Here is a 26,967-nt window from a genome sequence, read left to right as displayed (position 1 = left end):
GTGTTGTAGCCATACTGGAACAGCTTGGCAAGGGGCGCCGCAACTCTTGAAGCACAGGTCTTCAGTACTATTGCCAGAATGTTGTCAGGGCCCACAGCCTTTGCAGTATCCAGTGCCTTCAGAAATTTCTTGATATCACATGGAGTGAATCGAATTGGCTGAAGACTGTGATGCTGAGGATTTCAGGAGGAGGCCGAGATGGATCATCCACTCAGCACTTCTGGCTGAAGATTGTTGCAAATGCTTCAGCCTTAACATTTGCATTGATGTGTTGGGCTCCCCCATCACTGAGGATGGAAATATTTGTGCAGCCACCTTCTCCTGTTAGTTGTTTAATTCACGACTGGATGTGGCAGGACTGCAGAACTTAGATCTAATCCGTCGGTTACGGGATCGCTTAGATCCATCGCATGCTCCTTACACTGTTTGGCACGCAGGTAGTCCTGTGTTGTAGCTTCACCAGGTTGACACCTCATTTTGAGGTACGCCTGGTGCTGTTTCTGGCATGCCCTCCTGCACTGTTCATTGAACCAGGGTTGGTCCCCCGACTTAATTGTAATGGTAGAGTGGGGGATATGCCAAGCCATGAGGTTACAGATTATGGTTGAGTGTAATTCTGCTGCTGCTGATGGCCCACGGCACCTCATGGATGCCCAGTTTTGCGTTGCTAGATCTGTTTGAAATCTATCCCATTTAGCATGGTGATAGTGCTATACAACACGATGGAGGGTATCCTCAATTAATTATCTTTACTTGGGATTGTGCCTTGTCCTTTTCCATAGCTAACCTAAACCTTATGATGCCATAGTCACAGTCCCCTAAACACTCCCCTACTGTCATTTGATCCATTTCATTCCCCAGAACCAGATCCAGCAATGCCTCCTGGAAACATACTGAAGAAAATTCTCCTAAACACACTCCAAAAACTCTTGCCCCTCTCTGCCTAAGAATATAGGAAATAGGGGGAGTAGGCCATTCTGCCTGTCAAGCCTGCTCCCCCCTTCAAACCAATCATGACTGATCATCTACCTCAAGGCCACTTTCCCGTGCTAATCCCATATCCCTTGATGTCATTAGTATCCAGAAATCTATCAATTTCTGTTTTGAACATGCTCAACAATTCAGCTTCCACAGCCCTCTGGGGTAGAGAATTCCATAAGTCACCACCCTCTGAGTAAAGAAATTCCTCCTGATCAAGGTCTTAAATGACCTGCCCCTTATTCTGAGACTGTCACCTGGTTCTAGACTCACCAGCCAGAGGAAACATCCTATCCACATGTACCCTGTAAGCATTTTGTAAATTTCAATGAGATCACCTCTTATTCCTCAAAACTCTAGAGGGTACAGGCCCAGTTTCTGCTATCTCTCCTCATAAGATAAACCCACCATCCCAGTGATTAATCTGGAGAAACTCCATTGCACTTTCTCTATGGCAAGTATATTCTTCCTTCGATAAGGAGATCAAAACTGTCCACAATACTCCGGGTGCAGTCTCACTTCGGCTCTGTACAATTGCAGCACGACATCTTTACTTCTGTACTCAAATCCCCTTGCAAGGAAGGCCAATATATCATTTGCCTTCCTAATTGCTTGCTGCACCTGCATAATAGCTTTTAGTTACTGGGCACCCAGGTCCCTTTGGATATCAACACTTTCCAACCTCTCACCATTTAAGAAATACTCTGCATTTCTGTTTTTCCAACCAAAGCGGATAACTTCACATTTATTCCATCTGCCACGTTCTTGCCCATTCACTTAGCCTGGCCAAATCCCCCTGAAGCCTCCTTGCATCCTCCTCACAACTCACATTCCCAACTACTTTTGTGTCATCAGCAAATTTGGAAATATTGCATTTGGTCTCCACATGCAAATCATTTATATAGATTGTGAACAGCACTTAACCTTGTGGTACCCCACTAGTATACAGCCTGCCATCCTGACAATAACCCGTTTATTCCTACTCTCTGTTTACTGTCTATGAACCAATTCTCAATCCATAGCAGGATATTCTCCACAATCCTACATGCACCAATTTTGTTTACTAAACTCCTACGTGGGACCTTTTCAAAAGCCTTCTGAAAATCCAAATACACCAAATCCACTGGTTCTCCTTTATCTATGTTACAAGTAACATCCTCAAAAAAATTCCCAACAGGTTTGTCAAACAGGACTTCCCTTTCATAAATACAGGTTGACTCTGCTCAATCATATCATTATTTTCTAAGTGTCCAGTTATCACCTCCTTTATAATAGATTCTAAAATTTTCCCTACTACTGGCGTCAAACTACCAGCTCTGTTCTCTCTCTCGCTCCCTTCTTAAATAGTGGGGTTACATTTGCTACTTTCCAGTCTGCAGGAATCTTTCCAGAATCAATAGAATTTTGAAAAATAACCACCAATACATCCACGATCTCTATAGCCACCTTCTTCAATACTCAGATGTAGCTCACCTGGTCCAGGGGATTATCAACTTTCAATCCAATTATTTTTTCAAGTAGTACCTTTTTATTGATACTAATTTCTTTCAGTCCACGCTTTTACAAGCCCCTTGGTTCCCTAGTATTTCTGTATCTTCCTCTGGGAAGACAGGGACTAAGTAATTGTTTAGTGTCTCTGCCATTTCCCTATTCTCCATTATAAGTTCTCCTGTCTCTGCCTATAATGGACCCACATTTGTCTTTGCTAATCTTTTCCTTTTCACATACCCAAAGAAGCTTTTACAGTCTGCCTTTATGTTTATCGCTAGCTTGCATTCATATTCTCTTTTCCCTTTATCAGTTTCTTGGTCCTTCTTTGCTGCATTCTAAATTGCTCCCAATCCTCAGGCTTACCACTTTTACTGGCGATCTTATCAGCCACTTCCTTGATCTAATGCAAGCTTTAACTTCTTTTGTTAGCCACGGTTGATTCACCTTTCCTGATGGGTTTTTTTGTGTCGTTGAGGAATGTACAATTGTTGAGGAATGTACCGTGTAATACTTCTTTAAATAACAGCCATTGCCTATTTACCGTCAAATCTTTTAATGTATTTTCCAATCCACCATAGCCAACTTGTCTCTCATACCTTCATAGTTTCCTTTGTTCAGATAGAAGACCCTAGTTTCAGAATAAACTATATCTTTCAAACTTAATGTAAAATTCCATCATATTGTGGTCACCATTTACAGCAAGCTTATTAATTAGCCCTTTCTCATTATGCAATACTAAATCTAAAATAGCCCGATCCCTAGTTGGTTCCTCAATGTACTGCTCCAGTACATTGGGCAGCACAGTGGTTAGCACCGCAGCCTCACAGCTCCAGTGACCCGGGTTCGATTCTGGGTACTGCCTGTGCGGAGTTTGCAAGTTCTCCCTGTGACTGCGTGGGTTTCCGCCGGGTGCTCCGGTTTCCTCCCAATGCCAAAGACTTGCAGGTTGATAGGTAAATTGGCCATTGTAGGTAGGTGGTAGGGGAATTGAGGGGATGTGGTAGGAATATGGGATTAATGTAGGATTAGTGTAAATGGGTGGTTGATGGTCGGCACAGACTTGGTGGGCCGAAAGGCCTGTTTCAGTGCTGTATCTCTAAATAAATAAATAAAAACCCATCTCGTATACACTCCAGGAATTCATCCTGCACAGCATTAGTGCTAATTAAGTTTACCCAGTCTATATCTAAACTGGAAGTGGCCCATTATTACTGCCCATACTACATGCAGCTCTTATTTACTGATTTATACTGTGCCAAACATTACCACTACAGTTTGGTGGCCTATAAACAACTCCCAACACCAATGTTTGCTGCCCCTTGCTGTTTCTTAGCTCCACCCAAATTGATTATATATCTTGCTCCTTCCATCTAAGACCCTCTCTCACTAATGTACTGATTTTGTTCCTTATTAATAGCACTACCCACCTCCTTCCTAAATGATGAATATCCCTGAATATTCAGTTTCCAGTCCTGGTCACACTGCAACTACGTCTCCATAATCGCAATTAAATCATACCCATTTACCTCTATTTGTGCCTTCAAATCATCTACCTTGTTGCAAATGCTGCGTGCATTCAGATAGAGTGCCCGTAACTTTGTCTTAACATTATTGCTCATTCTGATCCTATTTGATGCTTTCCTTTGTTTCATCTGCCTTCTAATCACGCTTACTACTTTTTTATTTCCGGTTATCAGTTTTGCTTCCCTCTAATCTAAGCTCGCTCTCAGGTTCCCAACCCCCTGTCAAACTAATTTAAATCATCCCCAACAGTACTAGCAAATCTCCCAGCGAGGATGTTAGTCCCGGTCCTGCGAAGGAGCAATCCGTCCATCTTGTACAGGTCCCACCTGCCCCAGAACAGGTCCCAATGCCTCAGAAATCTGATGCCCACCCTCCTGCACCAATTCTCTCGCCACGTGTTCAATCCTCCTATTCCTCTGCTCACGAGCACGTGGCACTGTGCCTTTTATACGAAGACCATCCCAGTCTCTATCAGGATAGCTGAAGTCCCCCATTATAACTACTCTATAGTTCTTGTACTTCTCTGTAATTTCCTTGTAAATTTGTTACTCTATATCCTTTCCCATTAGTGGGTGGCCTTTAGAATGCCCCCAGCAATGTAATGGTAGTTCTATTGCTTCTTAGCTCTAACCAAATAGATTCCGTCCTTGACCCCTCTAGGACATTCTCTTTCTCCAGCACTGTAATGCCCTTCTTAATCAATGGAGCTTACCCTCCTCCTTTCCTTCCTTCCTGAACACCTTGTATCCAGGAATATTTAGTGTCTCTGTCATGCCCTGTTTTGAGCCGCGTCTCCATTATTGCCACAGCATATTTCCACGTGGCTATCTGCGTCTACAGCTCACCAACCTTACTTACCACACTCTGCACATTCGTATACCTGCACAGTAAACCTAATTTAGACTTCATTACATTCCCTCTTACACTGACCCACATCTAATTCCATAGTACTGCCTACTCTAGTGCCATCTGTCTCTCCCAATTCTCTGTGCACCTTGGTTTTCCTCACTAATATTACCTCCTGTTCCCATAGCTCTGCCAAGTTAGTTTAGTCCCTCCCCAAAACAAATTGCCCCACCATGACATTGGTCCCAGCTCTGCTCAGGTGCAACCTGTGCAGCCTGTACAGGTCCTATCTCCTCCAGAACTGAACCCAATCTGAAGCCCTCCCTCCAGCATCATCTCTCCAGCCACACATTTATTATCGCTTTCCTCCAATTTCTATACTTACTTGCATGTGGTACGTGAATAATCCGGAGATTACTACCTTTGAGGTCCTGCTAGCTAGTTTCTTTCCTAGCTCTCTGAACTCTGCCTGCAGGACCTCATCCCTCAAAGAACAAAGAAAATTACAGCACAGTAACAGGCCCTTCGGCCCTCCAAGCCTGCGCCGATCCAGATCCTTGTTCAACCTATGTCATTGGTATTAATATGGACCATGACTGCTGGCTGCTTGCCCTCCCCCCTAGTGCTCTGCAGCAGCTCCGCGACATCCTTGACCCTGGCACCAGTGAGGCAGCATACCATCCTGGATTTGCATCTACAGCCGCAGAAATGGCTGTCTGTTCCCCGAACTATAGAATCACCTAACACTATTGCTTTTGCAATCTTCCTCCAGCCCCCTTGTACAGCTGAGCCAGTGGTGGTGCTGTGGTGTATACTCTGGCTACACAACCCAAAGGAACGATCACTCTCACCAGTATTCAAAACGAAATACTAGTTGGTGAGTGAGCTGCAATCAGGGGACTGCTGCACTACCTGCCTGGTCCTTCTTGACTGCCTGGCGATCACCCATTCCCTCTCTGCCTGCATACTCTCAAACTGTGGGGTGACCATATCTATAAACATGCTTTCCACGAAACAATCAGCCTCATGGATGCACCCCAGTGATGCCAGCTGATGCTCAAGTTCTGAAACCTGGAGCTCGAGCTGCTGCAGCTGATGTCACTTCCTGCACATGTGGTTGTCCAGGACGAGAGAGAAGTCCTGTAGTTCCCAAGTGGAACAGGATGTGCACTCCACCAGTCTGAGCTGCCCTGCCATGTCTCTATTTATTAAACTATTAAACTTACTACTTTAAAAAAACCTCACCAATCAGCTGCTCCTGACCTGCTTCACACTAGTCCCGATCTACAGAATAGTAATGCCGGTCTGCTTCATCCTGCTCGACATGCTAACTAGCAACTCAGTGTAATTTCTAACCTAACCTTCAGTAAAGCATTTTTTAAAAAGTGAGAATTTCTCTTATTTACTTGTATGAAAAAGGTACGTTTCATTTTCTGTACTTGTAAAGAAATGCTGCAATATTTCTAGCAATCAAAATACAAAAACAAATAGACACGGCATGCAACTTAATCCTGGATGCTGCTCGGAACAAGATAATTAGATGAGATTTTTCTCCACTATTCGCACAAAGCAACTATGGAAGCATCTGCACATCAAACCTCCACCCTTCCCTATCTGAATCAGTCATCGGGAAAGTGCTAGAATCTATTATAAAGGATGTGATAACAGGACGCTTAGAAAATAATGGTAGGATTGGGCAGAGTCGATATGGATTTATGAAAGGGAAATCATGTTTGACAAATCTGTTGGAGTTTTTTTTTGAGGGTGTAACTAGCAGAATGGAGAAGGGGAAACCAGTGAATGTGGTGTATTAGATTTTCAGAAAGCTTTTAATAAGGTCTCACACAAGAGCTTAGTAAACAAAATTAGAGCACGTGCGATTGGGGGGAATATAGTGACATGGATTGAGAACTGGTCAAGGTATAGAAAACAGAGAGCAGGAATAGATGGGTCATTTTTTGAATTGGCAGGATGTGACTAGTGAGGTACCGCAAAGATCAGTGCTTGGGTCCCAACTATTCACAATCTATCTCATTGATTTGGATGTGGGAATTAAAAGTAATATTTCCAAGTTTGCAGATGACACAAAACTAGGTGGAAGTGTGAGTTGTGAGGAGGATGCAAAGACACTTCAAGGGGATTTGGAGAGGCTAAGCGAGTGGGCAAAAATGTGGCAGATGGAATACAATGTGGAGAACTGAAAGATTATCCACTTTGGGTGGAAAAACAGAAATATAGGGTATTTCTTAAGTGGAGAGAGGCTGGGAAGTATTGAAGTTTAAAGGGACTTGGCTGTTCTTGTTCATGAGTCACTGAAAGCCAACATACAGGTACAGCAAGCATTTAAGAAGGTAAATTGTACATTGGCCTTCATTACAAGAGGATTTGAGTATATGAGTAAAGATGTCTTACTGCAATTATATAGAACTTGGTGACACCAGACCTGGAGTATTGTGTGCAGTTTTGGTCTCCTTACCTAAGGAAAGATATACTTGCCATAGCAGGACTGCAATGAAGGTACACCAAACTAATTCTTGGGATGGAGGAATTGTCCTATGAGGAAACATTATATACACTGGGTCTTTATTCCCTGGAGTTTAGAAGAATGAGAGGTGATATCGTTCAAACAAAAAATTCTTACAGGGCTTGACGGGGTTGTTGCAGGATGTTTCCCCTGACTGGGGAGTCCAGAACCAGGGGACACAGTCGCAGAATAAAGGGCAGGCCGTTTAGGACTGAGATGAGGAGGAATTTCTTCACTGAAGAGGGTGGAGGATCTTTGGAATTTTCTGCCCCAGAGGGCTGTGGAGGCTCAGTCGTTGAGTATGATCAAGACTGAAATTGATAGATTTATACTTATTAAAAAAATCAAGGGTTACGGGGATAGTGTAGGAAAATGGTGTTGAAGTAGATCAGCCACAATCTCATTGAATGGTACAGTGGACTCGAAGGGCCGAATGGCTGACTCCTGCTCTTATTTCTTAGGTTCTAAACAGGTTACCTTGCAGCAAAATAAAAAGACAAAATAAGAATGATCAGGTGAGTGGGAGAGAGAGGGAGAGGAGTATGAATCATTTTGGAATCAAGAATTACTTCCATAAGCCACTGAGAATTTCCTTAATTTTCAGGGTTGTGAGTATGCTATCACCTTTAGCTACACTCTCTGAATTCAGTGGCTTTCTCACTGCAAATATCCGAGACCAATCTGCAACATTAGCAGTCTATAAAGTGGGAGGGAAGCAAAGGAAAAAAAGCAAGTAACACAAAACAAAAACTGAAGAAATCTTAGGGACTACAACATATGACCTGCATTTTAAGCAAAACAGGTCACTGAATTATTTTAAAGCATTGCACACAACACAAGAAATTATTCATTCAGTTACCAAATATCCATTCTTAAAGGTAACTTGTATTATTAACTTGTGGATTGTCAGTCAATAATTATGAGGCATCCTCCACGGAACTAAACTTTGAATGCACTCTGTCCAGGTAACCAAGAAACAACAAATTTACATTTATGTAACACCTTTCAGATCTTCAGATAATCCCAAAGTACTTCACAGGAAATTCATTATTTCCAAAGTGCAGTCATTGTTGGAACACAGCCAAGCATGTTTCAATTTGTGTGCAGTTGAAGTGTCAAACAGCTAATTTGTTTCTGGTGATGTTGTTTGAGGAAGTAATGTTAACCAGGACACCACAACTCTCAGCTCTTCAAATCACGCCATGGGATTTTAGAATTAGAATTAGAACATTACAGCGCAGTACAGGCTCTTCGGCCCTCGATGTTGCGCCAACCTGTGAAACCATCTGACCTGCACTATTCCATTCTCATCCATATGTCTATCCAATGACCACTTAAATGCCCTTAAAGTTGGCGAGTCTACTACTGTTGCAGGCAGGGCGTTCCACGCCCCTACTACTCTCTGAGTAAAGAAACTACCTCTGACATCTGTCCTATATCTATCACCCCTCAACTTAAAGCTATGTCCCCTCGTGTTTGCCATCACCATCCGAGGAAAAAGACTCTCACTATCCACCCTATCTAACCCTCTGATTATCTTATATGCCTCTATTAAGTCACCTCTCCTCCTCCTTCTCTCCAACGAAAACAACCTCAAGTCTCTCAGCCTTTCCTCGTAAGACCTTCCCTCCATACCAGGCAACAACCTAGTAAATCTCCTCTGCACCTTTTCCAAAGCTTCCACATCCTTCCTATAATGCAGTGACCAGAACTGCACGCAATACTCCAGGTGCGGTTACACCAGAGTTTTGTACAGCTGCAGCATGACCTCGTGGCTCCGAAACTCGATCCCTCTACTAATAAAAGCTAACACACCATATGCCTCCTTAACAGCCCTATAAACCTGGGTAGCAAATTTTCTTGTACATTTATCTCAGCAGAGAGACAGGAACCTCTGTTTAAACATTTCAACTGGAAGATGACACCTCCAACAATGCAGCATTTCCTCAATATTACTCTGCAATGTCAGCCTAGATTACATGCCAAATTCAAAGTGGGGCTGAACCCACAGCCATCTGGCTTGAAAATAAGAGTGCTACCACCTAAGCCAAGCTAATATAAAAAAAAACTGATGCTATTATATCAATATTTCATGGGCAATGAGCGAAAGATGCAATGGTTACAAAAGTTAAACTCTTACCTCAGCAGAATCACCAGAGACTTGCAAGACTTTAGCTCTGTAATAATGGGTTTCGCTACAATCTGTGAATGGTGCAAGACAAAAATCAGGACATGGTTCTACAGTCAGTGGTGTCAACTTCAGCTGATTAATTTCAGTCATCAATTTGCTTAGTGTGCACAAGCTTTTCCCATCTGTTCTGTAACCCCAAAAGTGTCCAACTTCAACAACCTGAAGGGAAAAAAACTAAATCATTCATTAATGTTAACGCACACCATTATTAGGCAACTAACATCAAGTCAAACACTGTAGTTGAAATTATAATTTATAGACATGCTGAAAGCATTATAGTCAAGCCTAACACTTCCAAATTGCAAAATGGTTTTAACATTGCACTAGCTGGCAAAATGTTAATCAATATTAATTTTTTCAACAGCATTCCATCAAATACAGTATTATGAAGGTTTCTACAATACTGCAAAAAAATAATCAGCCTCATTTCAACGTGGAACTGTATTCCAATTCTGCTATAGTGTTGCAAGCTAGAACCATAAAACTTTACAGCGCAGAAGGCCATTCAGCCCAACGTGTCTATGCTAGCTCTTTGCAATCCAAAACTAATCCAACTGCCTCACATTGTCCCCCCCCCACAACCTTTCATCTTGATCCGCTTCAAATATTTATCCTTGAAATATTTTCCGTGACATAAGTATTGGTCTTTGCCTCAACCATTCCTTTCATGGTCAGATTTTTGCAATACCTCAGTGACATTCATGGTGAAAAAATGTGGAACAGGATTACAAGGCAACTCCAACGGACCTCTCGACTTTTCCTCAGGCATCAGCTGAACAGTCCAATTTTGATAGTCAACGCAAAGCCTGCATCAATGAGATAACCAGTTATAGTGTGGCTGACAGTTAATGCCTTCAGGGGATCTAGGGGTTGACAATAAATACAATACCATTGGTAGTCATTACCCCAAATAATGATAAAAATGGTGCTGAAAGTTGCTAAGTATTAAGTCATTGGCTCTTTCAATTTGAACTATACTCCATACATACCATGGAAGTGCCCATGAAGCTGTTTGATTGTCATAAAACTCAACTGATTCATTAATGTCTTTTAAAGAAGAAAAATTGCCATCCTTACTAGTCTGGCCTAAGTGTAACTCCAGTCCCAAAATAATTTGCTTCACTCTTAACCGCCTACTGAAGTGGCCTAGTAAGTCACTCAGTTGTTTCGAAAGCCACTGGCGGCCCACCACCACCTTCCTTCCTGAAGGTAACAACATATGGGCAATGAATGTCAGCCTTATCAGTGATGCCAACATCCCAAGAAAGAATTAAAAAAATACATATACACACACTATTTGCAAGGCAAGACATACAACAGAAGACTCAACTAGTCATGAGAATTTTCAAGCAGAATTGATGTGTTCTGAATCTAAGCCCACCCAATTTTTGCATAAAACCATCAAAAATCTTCAAAATTGTTTCGAGACACAAAAACCCAACATGAAAAGTGATCCAATCGTGGCTAACAAGTTAAAATATTGCATTAGATCAAAGGAAGAGGCTTATAAAGTTGCCAAAAAAGTAGTAAGGCTTAGGATTGGGAGCATTTTAGAATTCAGCAAAGGAAGATCAAGAAACTGATAAAGAAAAGGAAAATAGAATACGAAATTAAACGAGCAAGCAGTGTGTAAACAGACCGTAAAAGCTTCTAGAGGTATGCAAAAAGGCACATTTAGCAAAGACAAATGTGGGCCCATTACAGGCAGACACAGGAGAATTTTATAGTTGGAAAACAAGGAAATGGCACAGCAACTAAACAATTATTTTGTTTCTGTCTTCACAGAGGAAGATACAAAAAACCTCCCAGAAATACCAGAGAAACAAGGGACTTGCGATAATGAGGAACTGAAAGAAATTAGTATTTGTAAAAAAGTAGCAGTGGCGAAATTAATGCGACTGAAAGTTTGTAAATCCTTTGGACCTGATGATCTACATCCCAGTGTGTTCAAAGAGGAGGCTGTAGAGATAGTGGATGCATTGGTGGTCATCTTCCAAAGTTCTACAGATTCTAGAATGGCTCCTAAAGATTGGAAGGTAGCATGTGTAATCTCACTATTTAAGAAAGGAGGGAGAGAGAAAACAGGGAACTAGAGACCTGTCTGCCTGACATCAGTAGTAGGGAAAATGCTGGAACCTATTACAAAGGAAGTGATAACTGGACACTTAGAAAATAATGGTAGGATTCGGCGGAGTCAACATGGATTTATGAAGGGGAAATCATGTTTGACAAAACTGTTGGGAGTTTTCTGAGGATGTAAATCCCAGAATGGATAAGGGGGAACCAGTGGATGTGATGTATTTGGATTTTCAGAAGGCTTTCGATAAAGATCCCACACAGGAGGTTAGTGAGCAAAATTTGAGCACATGGGATTCAGAATAGGTTAATAGATCTAAAACAAAGAGTAGGACTAAATGGGTCACTCTCAGGTTGGCAGGCTATGACTAGTGGGGTACCACAAGGATCAGTGCTTGGGCCCCAGCTATTGAAAATCTACATCAATGATTTGGATATGGAGACCAAAAGTAATATTTCCAAGTTTGCTGATGACACAAAACTAGGTGGGAACGCGAGTTGTGAAGAGGATGCAACGAGGCTTCAAGGGGATTCAGACAGGTTAAGTGAGTGGGCTAGAACATGGCAGATGGAATATAATGTAGGAAAAACAGAAACGCAGAGTATTTCTTAAATGGTGAGAAATTGGGAAGCGTTGATGTCCAAAGGGACTTGGGTGTCCTTGTTCACGAGTCACTGAAAGCTAACATACAGGTGCAGCAAGCAATTGGGAAGGCAAATGGCATATTGGCCTTTATTGCAAAACAATCTGAGTACAGGAGTAAAGGTGTCTTGCTGCAATTGTATAAAGCCTTAGTGAGACTGCATCAGGAATATTGTGTACAGTTTTGGGCTCCTTATCTAAGGAAGGACATATTTGCACAGAGGGAGTGTAATGAAGGTTCACCAAACTAGTGGGATTGTCCTATGGAAAGAGATTGAGGAGGCTGGGCTTGCATTCTCTCGAGTTTAGAAGAATGACATGGTCTCTTTGAAGCATACAAAATTCTTACTGGGCTCAACAGGGTAGAATCAAAGGATGTTTCCCCTGGCTTGGGGGTTTTAGAACTCGGGGACACAGTCTCAGAAAAACGGGATGGCCATTCAGGACTAAGATGAGGAGGAATTTCTTCACTGAGGGTGGTGAATCTTTGGAATTCTCTACCCCAGAGGCTGGTGAAGGCTGAATTATTGAGCATGTTCAAGACAAAGATTGATAAATTTCTAGATATTTCTAGGCATCAAGGGTTATGGGGACAGTGTGGAAAAATGGCGTTGAGGTGGAAGATCAGCCATGAATGGTGCAGCAGGCTTGACAAGCCGAATGGCCTACTCCCACTCTCATTTCCTATGTGCCTGTGTTCCTAAAATGGCACATACTGGCCACAAACAAGCTTCCTGTTGTCATGCTTTTTGTCAGAAAGGTACAGTGATAATTATGGGGGATTTTAACCTACATACAGACTAGAAAAATCAGATGGACAGAGGTAGCCTAGATGAGGAGTACATAGAATGTTTCTTGGAACAATATGTTCTGGAGCCAGAGAGCAGGCTTTACTAGTCCTGGTATTGTGCAACGAGATAGGATTAATTAATGGCCTCATAGTTAAGGCGCCCCTAGGTAGCAGAAATCATAATATATTTGAATTTTACATTCAGTTTGAAGGAGAGAAGAGCGGGTCCAAGACTAGTATTTTAAGCTTAATAAGGGAAATTATGAGGACATGAAAGCAGAGCTGGCTAAAGTGAACTGGCAAATCAGGTTGAGGGATAGGTCAACAGAGATGCAGTGACAGACATTTAAGGGAATATTTCAGAATACACAGAATAGATACATTTCAACGAGAAAGAAAAATTCCAAGGGTGGAATCCGCCATCCATGGTTAACTAAAACAGTTAAAGGTAGTATCAAACTTAAAGAAAAAGCCTATAATTGCGCAAAGATGTGAAGCAGGTCAGAAGATTGGATAAAATATAAAAAACAGCAAAGAAGCACTAAAAGATTGATAAAGAAGGTAAAATTAGAGTATGAGAGAAAGCTAGCTAGAAATATAAAGACAGATATTAAGAGTTTCTATAGATATTTAAAAAAGGAAAGTTAACTAAGTGAGAGTTGGTCCTATAAAAAGTGAGTCTGGGGAACTAATAATGGATAATAAGGAGATGGCAGATAAACTGAACAGATATTTTGCATCAGTCTTTACTATTAAGGATACAAGTAACATCCCAGTATTTGCTTTTAGTCAGGAAGTGGAAGGGAGGGAAGAACTTAAGAAAATTACAATCACCAGGGAAGTGGTACTGAACAAATTGTTGGAGCTGCGGGCTGACAAGTCCCTGGGTCTTGATGGACTTCATCCTAGGGTGTTTAAAGAAGTGGCTGGTGAGATGGTTGATGCGTTAGTTTTAATTTTCCAAAATTCCCTAGATTCGGGGAAAGTTCCTTTAGATTAGAAAAAAGCAAATGTAACTCCCTTATTCAAAAAGAGAGTGAGACAGAAAGCAAGAAACGACAGGCCAGTTAGCTTAATATCTGTCTTAGGGAAAAGGTTAGAAGCTTTTCTTTAAAATTTATTCATGGGATGTGGGCATCGCTGATTAGGCCAGCATTCATTGCCCATCCCTAATTGCCCTCGAGAAGGTGGTGGTGAGCTGCCTTCTATTATAAAAGATGTTATAGCAGGGCATTTAGAAAAATTCAAGGTAATCAGGCAGAGTCAACATGGATTTGTGAAAGGGAAATCATCTTTAACCAACTTATTGCAGAAAATAAAAGCTCATGGTGTAGCGGGTAACATACTGGCATGGATAGAAAAATGGTTAGCTAACAGGAAACAGAGTAGGCATAAATGGGTCATTTTCTAGTTGGCAAGATGTAATGAGTGGTGTGCCACAGGGATCAGTGCTGGGTCCTCAACTTTTTACAATTTATATAAATGACTTAGATGAAGGGACCAAAGGTATGGTTGCTAAATTTGCTGATGACACAAAGATAGGTAGGAAACTAACTTGTGATGAGGACATAAGGAGGCTACAAAAGGGATATAGCTAAGTTAAGTCAGTGGGCAAAGACCTGGTAAATGAAGTTTCATGTGGGAAAGTGGGAAATTGTCCACTTTGGCAGGAAGAATAAAAAAAGCATATTATCACAATGGTGAGAGATTGCAGAGCTCTGAGATGCAGAGGGATCTGGGTGTCCTAGTGCATGAATCGCAAAAGGTTAGAATGCAGGTACAGCACGTGAATAGGAAAGCTAATAGAATGTTATCGTTTATCGCAAGGGGAATTGAATACAAAAGTAGGGAGGTTATGCTTCAGCTATACAGGGCATTGCTGAGACCACATCTGCAGTACTGTGTATCGTACTGGTCTTATTTGAGGAAGTTAAGGGCTTGGAGGCAGCACAGAGAAGGTTTACTGAACTAGACAGGGTGAGCTGTCTTACGAGGAAAGATTGGATAGGCTAGGCTTGTATCCACTGGAATTTAGAAAAGTAAGAGGCGACTTGATTGAAACATAATATCCTGAGGGGTCTTGACAGGGTGGATGTGGAAAGGATGTTTACCCTTGTGGGAGAATGTCGAACTAGGGGTCACTGTTTAAAAATAAGGGGTTGCCCATTTAAGACAGAGATGAGGGGAACTTTTTTCTCTCAGAGGGTCGTGAGTCTTTGGAATTCTCTTCCTCAAAAGGCAGAGGTAGACAGATTCTTGACAAGCAAGGGGGTGGAAGGTTATCGGGGTTAGGTGGAAATGTGGAGTAAACAGTTCAGCCATGAACTTGTTGAATGGCGGAACAGGTTCAAGGGGTCGAGTGGCCTCCTGCTCCTAATTCATATGTTCATATGAGCAATATTTTTGTCAATATTTATAATGTAAACTGCGCATATAAGCATTTCAAATGGGAATGTTCCTACACCTGACATGGTTGTAGTTCCAGGCCTGTTCCACTTGTGTCATTTTGTCCCATTGCTGTTTCTCCCCCAAATATCCTGGCTTCTGCGTGCTGTCTTTTGCCGCTGTAAAGTTTTAAATACAATTTAGTAACTTCCACTGACCCTGTTTATGGTTCCTCCTATCACGATACACCCAGCGGTGTTTATGTCTTTTAAAAAAAAAATGCCTTCCACTCACTGGCTGTGGCAACCCCAGCTCCAAATTCAATGTCTGCCCTGACCTCGTTGGTCCAACTATCCCAACTCCCAGTCAAACATTTTAACACAATCAGCTCTCTGTCAAGAATATGCTACAGGTACCCAGTACTCTGCAATTTCGCACAGTTCCACATCCTAATCTAACAAGAGACTAATAATGTTGCAATAGCATAAGAGCACCTGCGTACAGACTCATCCTCTAATCAAGCAAGTTGTCAGAACTTTCCACAAATCTACTGTAAATTCCATCTTCTACTCATGTTCCAATATTTTTATTTACAAAGCTTATGAGAGAAATGTATACTATTCGTACCATACCAGCTAAAAGGCCATTACCGTGGGCTTCGTAAGCTTGTACTAGTTTGTCCTTGAATCAATACTTCAATCTCCTCCACAGGATGAACATTTAACTGTAAGGGAATACGTCGCTGGGCCATCTTCAGTGCCATGTATACTGCAGGATGAATCTCTGTTCTTTTTATTGGATTTTGCACAAATTCAACAAAGCCCCTATTTTTGATAAAGACATGCTTATTAAGTGCCAAACTAGGATGTTAAACTGACAAATAACCATTTTCAAAAAAATATTTTAAGTCTTTCAGCATTTGCTTGAAAAGTCTGCATCGTTCAATCTAGTTCTTAGATATTCTCCAAACATAAGCCTCGCTCAAATAGTTGTCCACTGCCAGCCGTCCGGGTAAAATATATATTTTTACTGGAATTCCCATAATAGGCAAGTTATTTCCTGTCACATTATGGGCTGAATTTTATCAACCTGAGAAAAAGACGGCCCGCCCGCCAAAGAGCCACCACAATTTCAAGTGTGGTGGCTCATTTAAATAGCCAGGACAATCCCCCCTCTGATCATGTGAAGTGGGCGGGCGCTGATGTCATTTTTAAAGGGCTGTCAGCCCTACCGGGAACTTTAAATATTTGAACTATCATTAAATGAAAATAAATAAATACATCTTTTCCCCCTCACCCACACCACCCCCCCCCCATAACAATTAATTATTTATCCTTCCCCCTTGCAAAAGATTTATCTTCTCCATCTGACCTGCATCCATCCCCCCCAAACTGCAAACTTCAACCCCTCCTACTATCCCATACACCCATGATGTTACTTTGAACCCGTCTTCCACCCCTACCCAGCACACAGAAACTTACCTACTCCCCACCCCTCCCCACCAGTGTTGTGCCGCGCTTCCCAGACAGACATCCGAAGACACAGGAGTGCCAGCCGCCGGGCCGAAGATCACAGCGGGATATCAAGGTTAATGGTTAAGTATATGCAAATCTATACTAATTTTACAAATTTGCATATGCTGATTGTGGCCGGGCCCTGCCAGCATTGAGGACTGTGGCGGCCTTATCCGGGGCCATCTTCAGGCGCCCCCCCCCGCCACGGATCCCAACGTCAAGGACTCTTCAAAATCCAGCCCTATATGTATTATGTTATGTACCATGTCAGCTACAGACGTACCAATATTAAATGCTGCAATATGACTATTTCCAATACACTTCATAAATTTTCAGACCACAGGCCAACCGTTAAGCTGCATTTGAACACAATTTCACGTAATCTGACCGGACGGGTCTTTCATTCAAATTTTCCAGGCTTTTCAAATAACATGGCTCTGAGTTTCTGACTACTATATTCTTCTCATTGGCCTTCAGATCATAAAACAAGCTTTTCCCAATTGTAAACAAACATCTAAAGACAATGTGCATCAACTCTTATAAGCCCCTCATTTGGGTCCTAAAGAAAAAGAACACTTTGAAGATACCAAGATACCAGAAGAAAAAACCCCTCAGAAAAATCCGTTTTCTTCAGACTTATTTTTCCCAATAATTTTGAGGATCTTAGTCTTTTTGGAAAGACATTTTCACTTAGTTCTTGCATTATATTTGTAATGACCCCATAGGCGTGAAGGCTGAAGCTCCCAGTACCAGGGAGGCCTCAGCGACACGCTTCAGGTGACTAGAGACTTAGTTTTCTTGAGCTCCTGTGCTAAGACAGCTACATATTGCTGTTTAGAGTGTTTAATCCTCAGAGGGATGCAGTGCATTTTGTTGCAGCTAGATGCCAATCGATGCTGGCATGTTCTTAGAGCAGCTTGGTGCCAGGACATCGTTGCTGCCAAGCTCTCAACACCAATTCCAGATTTTTTTGGCATTAACAGGAAAAGTTTAGTTAAAGAATCAGATAATATTTGGTGTCAAAGTGGGAGCGGCCAGCTACACTGAGATTAGACTCAACAATCTGAATATCTATCCTATTGAGACTTAATTTAGAAAATAGCAATACAAATAATGGATCTAAACAAACATTTCCATTCTTACCTCAATGCAGCAGTAGGTAAAGAGGGGGAAAAAACCTTTGCTGCCCATTACAGTGGCAGATTACTTTAATGGGGCAGGAACTCCTTCACTGCCACAGCACTAATTGATACAGCAAATATCAAAGGCTATAATAATATTGCAGTTATATATTTAATACAAACACTGAAATTGCTGAACGGAATTAAGAGTGAAATTGTAAATTTTATCTTGCATCTCACTATCCTTCATTTATCCTTCATCTGGAACTCATTTGTAATTTGAAATTTTATTTTCTTGATGCAATGTGAATTTATTTATACATTAGTACCATTTTAGATAGGCAAGACAGTGATCTATACACTGGCATCATGACAACGAAACTTAGAAACTAATCAAAAATTGTTGAAATGCAGTTCATATAAAACACATCAATAAAATTATCAGCAGGCTAAATGCAACTTACTTTGATCCATCAAATGAAATAGCTCTGACTTGACCACACTGTCTGAACAGGGACTGCAGCTGCTTGTAGTACAGGAATCCATAAGGTGGGACATTCCTCACCTGTAGCACAAGATGATCAGAATTCGGTTTCAGAAACAGAACTGATTGTGGTGCTCATTTTGGAATGCAGCTGGAGGTTTAATTCTTAGCAGCGGCAAACAATTTCACCAATTACCACTTCATAATAAGTGGGATTTAGAATGTTTTGGTGCATTTTACTCATTAAGAGATTGCGAGATATAGGTAAGGAACAGGCAGCTCAGACAATTTACCACTACCTAACCCAGGAGCAAGGAGGTCAATTGCAGCATAATTTTCGCAGCCCTGACTGGAATTAATTAACTCACAAGGCTAGGAAACAAACCTAATCTTTCTTTCAGTTTAGCTGTTACAATAAAAGTCTTAAAACATGAAAAATTGTTGTGTAATTCTTGAAATTTGTCTGGGGGTGCTTCCATTATTAATATTTTTTGAGAACTCATGTTTAAAATATCGTGAAAATTGGTTCATTTGAAAGACTGAGATGCTGGACTTGTTTTTTTTTTAAATGTTATAAGAAGGACACTTGGGATTTAAAAAAAAACTTACTGGACGAGATAATGAAGCTCAATAAACATAAAGAGCCTTGCTGGCTATAGGAGTTGTCTACAGAGAAGTTACATGTCTAGATTTATGGTGGTCAAGAGTTTTTGGCTTTCGGACTTGGGGCTTGAACGTTCAGTTGGTGCATGGCCTGCTGAGAGAGAACTTATCCTTTTTCACCTGTTTTGAAAAGTCTTCTGAGAATCCAGTGTGATAGCTGAAACCACTGATGTAGTAATTCTCCCGGAAAGCCTACACAACTACTCCTTGATGTCTCCTGAACAGAACTGCTGCAGAAAGATCCCAGTGACAACTGTCTATGTGTACCTGCACACCAGACCAAAGGCCATCTGGAACATTCTATATTTTATCCTTTATCTTCAAGAATTGCTAATAACTTGGCCAAAGTAATTTTTTTTTTTTTTAAAGTTGATCTCTGCAGAGCCAGTTTTTTCATTTTTCTTTATCTGGTGTGTGTTTGCATGCATGTGTGTTCGGTTATTTTAGAAGGGTAGATATTTATACTTCCATATTACAAACCAGAGAAAGACAGTGCATTCCTCTAACCTCAGTCGTAACATATAATTGGGGGCTTATCTGGGATATCCCAAAGCTGCCGAAATGCAACTAAGTGGGGTAATAATAATTGAAAAGGAAAACGTCAGGTTTCTTGTGCTTTAGAGTAAAACTTACACTACGGAAATGGCTACTTTTGATGCAAGTGCATTTCTGCAGCATTCTGGAATAAATTATGATTCTTTAAAGGTATTATTCAGTGACGAGCTGTTAAGTGTGATGGAGCACTTGAAGGTAGATGTTAGACCAAGAGCTAGGAGACCTGAAATTCAGGGACTAGTGGCCCAATAGCTGAAGACTGAAGTGACAAAGCCAGAGGGATGAGTAGAATCGGAAGACGACAAGGTAACACCAGCACAGATTCAGTTGGACAGAAAGAAGCAGAGTGGCAGGTAAGAGAAAGGGCGAGAGGAAAAGGAAAAAAGGGCATTTCAAAGGGAACAAGTAGAGCGGAAGAGCAGAGAACAGGCAAGAGGAAGAGAAACAGGAAGAGAAGGAACGAGAAAGGGCATACCAGCTTAAACAGCTGGAACTAAAACAAAAGGGTGGCCTTGACTCCAGGGAAAGTTCTGATGAGGAAGAAACTGACTCCAACCCCCAGGTACTAGTGGAGAGCTGTTTAAATTTGTGCAAGCCTTCCCTAAGTTTGAGGAAAGAGGATGTAAAGGCATTTTTCATGTCTTTTGAAAAGATAGCTGAACAGATGAGGTGGCCAAAAGAAAACTGGACACTACTCATGCAAAGCAGGTTGATGGGCAGAACTCATGAAGTTTATGCTATGCTTTCTGAGGAGGCTTCAGCAGATTATGAGATGGAAAAAAAGACTATTCTCACTGCTTATGCATTGGTCCCTGAAGCTTACAGGCAGAAATTTCAGAACCTCCAGAAACAGCCTGGGCAGACTTAGATAGAATTTGAGAGGCTAAAGCAAATTAACTTTGATCATTGGATGTGGGCACTAAATTAAGAGGCCATGTATGAGACCCTTAGCGAAATAGTTCTCGTGGAGAAATTAAAAAATTCGCTCCCTCGATTACGAGAACCCATGTACAGAACCAGAAGGTTTCGACAGCCAGAAAGGCAGTTGAGATGGCTGATGATTACGAACTTGGCCACATCCCCACAAACCCGAGAAGGACAGAAGGTGGGAGGGTGAAAGGAAGGCAAGTAGCTGGGGATGAGAAGGGACAGTTGGGAACATACTGGGATCTCCTCCTCAGGCCAGATAGAAAAGGGAAGTGCTGAGGGTGGAAGTGAGGTCCAGAGGACTCAGTGCTTCCATTGACACAAGGTGGGACACGTTCATACAGATTGTTGGAAGTTACGGGGTACACAAGGCCAATGCAGAGAAAGGGGCCCTGACCGAGAGTACGACAGATTAAGCAGTAGTTCTGACTGTAGATGCAAGGCTTAATACAAAAACGGTTGGAGTGCGGGGGATGTGAACAAGATACCTGAGAGCCAGAGGGAATTCTTGTCAAAAGGAAAGGCAACGCCTTACTCCTCAAGTGCGGCAGGTAAACCTAGTTATACTTAGGGATACAGGAGCCATCCAAACGCTTTTGCTGGGGAAAGGCATGACTTTTCCACCAGAGAGCGCACTGAATGCCAAGGTTTTAGTGAACAGTATCAGCGGGGAGCATGTACCCGTACCTCTTTATCAGGTGTACCTGGAGTGTAACCTAATATCTGGAATGGTAACTGTAGTTGTCGCCCACAGGTTGCTTGTATAGAGAGCTGACCTACTGCTGGGGAATGATTTGACCAGAGCGAAGGTAGTAGCTTCTCCAATAGTCACACAAAGACGAAGTGAAGTCAAGGAGACAGAGCAGTTGCAGGAAAAGGTTCCAGGAATTTTTCCTTCATGTGTAGTAACCCAAGCAATGGCTAAACAAGTTTCATCGTTGGAGGTCAAATTGGCACCATAAACAGATATTTCGCTTTCTGAAACGTTTTGGGGGATTTGGATAATCTTAAGGAAATGTTCAGTAAGTCTTCTCTGATCGAGTCTCAGCCAGCCAATCCAGAGTTAAGTAAGGTGGCACAATTGCTCAAACCAAAGCTGAGGCAGAGGGAGTTCCGGAATGCTACTATATTAAAAATGGATTTCTGATGAAGACCTCCTCACAGACCGCTGGACGAAGAATGGATGGTGGTTCACCAGATAGTGGTATCGCCAGGAAATGTTAAGAATAGCCCATGAAATTCCTATGGCAGGACATGTAGGGATCCAGAAGACCCAAGCACGTATAAGTCGACATTTTTCCTGACCAGGTCTTCACAAGGACATGGTGCAGTTTTGTAAAATGTGCCATACGTGCCAAATTGTGGGAAAGCCGCAACCTGCCATAAAACTGGCACCTCTAATTCCCATATGGAACCTATTAGTAGGGTGTAGGTAGACTATGTGGGACCTTTAGCAAAATCAAAAGTGGGACACCAATATATACTCACTATTACGGATATGGCTACTCAGTTCCCAGAAGCCATTCACTTGAGAACAACTTCTGTTCAGGTAGTGGTAGAGAGGTTAACACACTCCTTCACTTGATATGGATTACTGGTTGAGATCCAGTCAGATCAGGGTTCCAATTTTTTGCCTAAAATGTTTCAGGCAGTTATGATTAATGTGGGTACAACACAGTTAAGGTCCTCAGCATACAATCCACAGACACAAAGGGCTTTAGAATGGCACCATCAGACCCTCAAAACGATGATCACGGCATACTGTCATATCCCCATGATTGGGACAATGGACTAGAATTTCTTTTGTTTGCCACCAGGGATTCACCTAATGAGTCCACCAGTTTAAGTCCTTTTGAATGAGTTGATGGACATGAGGCAAGAGGTCCTCTGAAACTAATCAAAGAAAGGTTTTTAGGCCAGAGAGACAAACCTTCTATGTTAGATTATATATCCGTGTTCCAGGAGTGGTCAAGAGAACCTGCAAAGTAGCTCAGGAGTACCTTAAAGCTTCCCAAATAACCATGAAGAAATGGGTAGACAAGCATGCCAAGACCCAAACATTTCAACCGGGGATGATGCATTATTAAAGGTAGTATCACTGCCTATACAGGGTGAACCACTAAAAGCACGGTTCAGTGTACCATAGAGAGTAGTCAGAAGGATTGGTAAATTAAATTATTTGATTGACACCCCCCAGTCCCTGGAAAAAGAATCGGCTGTGTCACATCAATATGTTGACACAATGTCACCACCGAGAGGAGGATAATCGAGCAGAGATATGTCAGGTAGTGCGAGGTGAAGGATGAAAAGTATAGTGAGGATAAGGCAGGAGGAGGTCTAGACAATTCCCAAATTGAACCTCCTACTATCCGGTTAGCCAACACCGAATTGTTAGGGAGATTAAACACTATGCTTTCATATTTAGATGCAGAACAACGAGGAGACCTAACAAGGCTACTCACATTTAAAGCAGTCTATAGGGACAAATCAGGATGTACAACTTTAGCCATACACGATGTGGGTGCAGGGGAATCCTCTCCTATATAACAGCATCCTTATCGCTTATGCCCAGAGAAACAGGTCCAGGTGAAAGCAGAAATACAACACATGTTGGAAAACTGCCTCACTGAACCCAGTCAAAGCAGCTGAAGATCCCCAGTCATGTTAGTTCCCAAGCCGGATGGTTCAATTAGATTTTGCATAGACTACAGAAAGGTTAATGCAGTAACAAAGGCAAACTTCAACCTAATTCCTGGCCTGGAAGACTGTATTGACAGAGTTGGCAGTGCCACGTTTCTTACCCAAATAGATTTGTTAAAGGGATACTGGCAGGTTCCTTTCACACCCCAAACTGAAGAAATATTGGCCTTTGTCACACCAGACAGTCTTTTCCAATGCCGAGTGATGCCATTTGGGATAAATAAAAAATGCTCTGGCAACCTTCCGGAGACTAATGAACCAAGTGGTAGCCAGTCTTCCTAACTGTGTGGCTTACCTCGATCACGTACTGGTATACAGTGACAGTTGAAAGGACCACTTGGAACAACTAGAAGCTCTGTTAAGAAAATTACAGTCAGTTGATTTGGTGATAAACCTTGCCAAAAGTGAATGTACAGAAGTGCGGGTAACCTACCTAGAGGGTAGGGCAAAGAAAAGTGTTGACAAGAACAGCAAAAGTACAAGCATTGGTGGAGTTTTCTGCCCCTAGGACTAAATGAAAAATCATGAGGTTTTTGGGGATGTGTGGTCTCTACCGCAAGTTTGTGCCAAAATTTCAGCACTACAGCTGCTCCACTGATGGATTTGCTACAAAAGAAAGCCAAAGTAGTGTGCTCAGGGAAGTGCCAAGTGTCTTTTGCGAGGCTGAAAACAATTTTGATCCATGAACCAGTGTTGGCTGCCCCGAATATCACTCAGCCCTTCAAGGTAGCAATTGATGTTAGTGACTTGGAGGTAGATGCAGTCCTGTTACAAGACGATGAATCGGGCATAGAAAGGCCAATGGGATACTTTTCCAAAATGCTAAATCAACACCAAAATAGATACTCTACAGTGAAAAAAGAAACCCTGGGCTTACTACTAGCTCTTGAACATTTTGATGTATATGTCCGCCAGGCCAAAGGGAGACACTGGTATATACTGATCATAACCTCTAGCTTTTGTAGAAAAGTTCAAAAACCAGAACGCTAGACTATTACAATAGAGTTTACTATTGCAGCCCCATCACGTAAAGATTATCCACATTGTGGGGAAAAACAATTGCTGTTGCTTTGTCTAGAATTTAACTTTGCACTGAGTTATTGGAGTACAAAGATGGTACAGGGCATAAAGGTATTATTTACAAGAGTGAATGAGAACGAGTATGTAGATGAGTTTTTTTTTGAGATTTTTGTTTTTTGTCCACATTTTATAAAAAAAACATTTAAAAATGGCGTTTCATTCCTCCAAAGGTGGAGGTGTCATGAAGGTGCTTCCATCATTAATATTTTTGAGGACTTGTGTTTAAAAGATAGTGAAAATTAGTTCATTTGAAAGATTGAGGAGATGGATTTGTTTTCTTCATAAAAGGTTACTGGAAGGACACTTTGGATTTTAAAAAAAATTTACTGGAAGAGACAATGAAGCTAAATAAACATAAAGAGCCGTGCTGACTTTTGGAGTTGTTTACAGAGACGTTGCCTATCTAAGTTTATGGTGGTCAGGAATTTTTGACTTTCTGACTTGGGGCTTGAACTGTTTGCATGTTCAGTTGGTTTTTAGCCTGCAGAGAGAGAAGCCACCCAACCCATCCTTTTCCACCTGTTCTAAAAAATCTTCTGAGAATCCAGTGTGATAGCTGACACCACTGATGTAGTAATTCTCCTGAAAAGCCTGCACAGATACTCCCCGATGTCTCCTGAACAGAACTCATCCAGAAAGATCCCGGTGACAGCCGGGCGTGTGTACCCGGACGCCAGACCAAAGGCAATTTGGAACATCCCATATTTTATCCTTTTCCTTCAAGAATTAATAACTTGGCCAAAGTATTTTTTTTGAAGTTGATCTCTGCAAAGCCAGTTTTTTTTTTCTTTAACCACTGTGTGCACGCGTTAGGTTATTTTAGAAGGGTAGATATTTATACCTCCATATTTTGAACAGTGTGTTAATAAGCTTTGCACCGACAAGTCTGGTCTTGTTTTATAATAAATCAATAATTTTGTTGTTTATTAAAGAAACCAGGTTGGCGAATTTTTATTCTGTATCTAATGAAGTATATAACTGGCCCTATCGGTAACTGAGTAAAATATTTAAATATATGTTGTAAACAGTGGAGTAGTGAAACTAGAGAAAGACAGTGCATTCCTCCAACCTCGGTCGTAACAGGATTCATATCTCGTATTTCATTAACAGTCTGACTGAGGACGTAACAAATTGGGGGCCTGGGTCCAGAATACAAATTCAGAGGCTGTAAAACAGGTTCACTGGAATTTTCCAGCATTTAAACGAACAAGATTTCACATTTACTTCGGCTGGGTTCAGTGGGAAATCAGTGAGAGTACCATTAGTGTCCCAGAATTTGTTGAGAGAAAAGATTTGACTCGCAGTATCTTGCACCAGTTGAGAAAGGTTGATTTGGTCGCAATAGCAGTACACATGGGCATTAGCATAAGCCCAGGGGCTAGGAAAGCAGAGATAATCCAAGCATTGGTTGCATGCTTCAACCCGGTAAAAGAGGATGTTTCCACTGGTTTTCAAGTGGAACTAGCCAAAATTGAGTTAGAGAAGCTGAGATTGGAAAGGGAAGGAGAAAGAAAAAGGCAATTACAGTTTAAAATGAGAAAGCTTGAACTCGAAAGGGAAGAGACAGGAAAGGAAAGTTACAGAAAGGGAAGCCAGAAATTTTGAACTGGATGAAGAAAAGCTTAGATGTTGCAGACAGAGAGTGACAGGAGGATTTGAGGGTGAAACCGATTTAACTCCTGGTTTTGATTTGACAAGGTATATTCGCTTAGAGCCTAAATTCAGTGAGGAAGGAGTTGAATGTACTTCATAGCTTTTCAAAAAATTGCTAAGTTGCAATGGCCAAAAAAAGTTGGACAATTTTATTGCAAAGTGTGTTAGTGGAAAAAGCATTTAAGGTATATTCAACACTGCCGCAGGAACAATCAAGTGACTATGAAATGGTTAAAAATGCAGTTCTCAATGCTTGCGAGTTGGTAGCAGAGGCTTAAATGCACAAATTCGGGAATTTTAAAAAAGAAATCAGGTCAGACATTTATGGAATTTACTGGACTGAAGGAGATGATATTTGATCGCTGGTATTGGGCCATGAAGATTGAGCAAGATTTTGAAAGTCTTAGGGAAGTAATCCTAATGGAAGAATTTAAAAACAGTTTCCCTTCAGGAATAAGGTCCCACATGAAAGAATCTAAAGTTGGTAAAATAAGGAATGCTGCAGAAATGGCGACTGATCACGAATTGACCCACAAAAGCAGCAGTTACAGGCCCCAGTTTGGAAACTTTCAGAGATGATGAAAAAGAGTGGATAATGAGAGGAGATTTGGTTTTAGTGAGAGAAAGTGTAAAGGCAACCGTCAGAGTAATAAAAAAAAGATGATCAGGAGACGAAGGTTGAGTCAAAAGGACGAACATGTTATTTTTGTGATAAAAAGGGCACATAAAATCAGAATGCTGGAAGTTGAAAGGTAAGCATGTAGCTGTGGTAAGTTTACCGAACATTTTTCCTGAAAAGGTTAGCCCAATAGGTGGTGCTAT

General features: G+C 41.6%; 1 protein-coding gene across 1 annotated transcript in view; it reads right to left on the bottom strand.

Annotated features, from left to right (window-relative positions):
• Nucleotides 1-26,967, bottom strand: part of tdrd9 (tudor domain containing 9) — a 174,151-nt gene that overhangs the window by 39,699 nt on the left and 107,485 nt on the right. The window contains 4 exon segments of the mRNA XM_068038305.1: nucleotides 9,504-9,713; nucleotides 10,243-10,360; nucleotides 16,099-16,272; nucleotides 18,548-18,648. Of these exon segments, the coding sequence (XP_067894406.1) occupies nucleotides 9,504-9,713; nucleotides 10,243-10,360; nucleotides 16,099-16,272; nucleotides 18,548-18,648 (603 nt within the window).

This window comes from Heterodontus francisci, chromosome 9 (genome assembly GCF_036365525.1).
Source record: "Heterodontus francisci isolate sHetFra1 chromosome 9, sHetFra1.hap1, whole genome shotgun sequence".
In the NCBI taxonomy this organism is placed as follows: Eukaryota; Metazoa; Chordata; class Chondrichthyes; order Heterodontiformes; family Heterodontidae; genus Heterodontus; species Heterodontus francisci.
The sequence above is the reverse complement of the archived record's forward strand: the minus strand, read 5'-3'. Positions and strand labels throughout refer to the sequence as shown.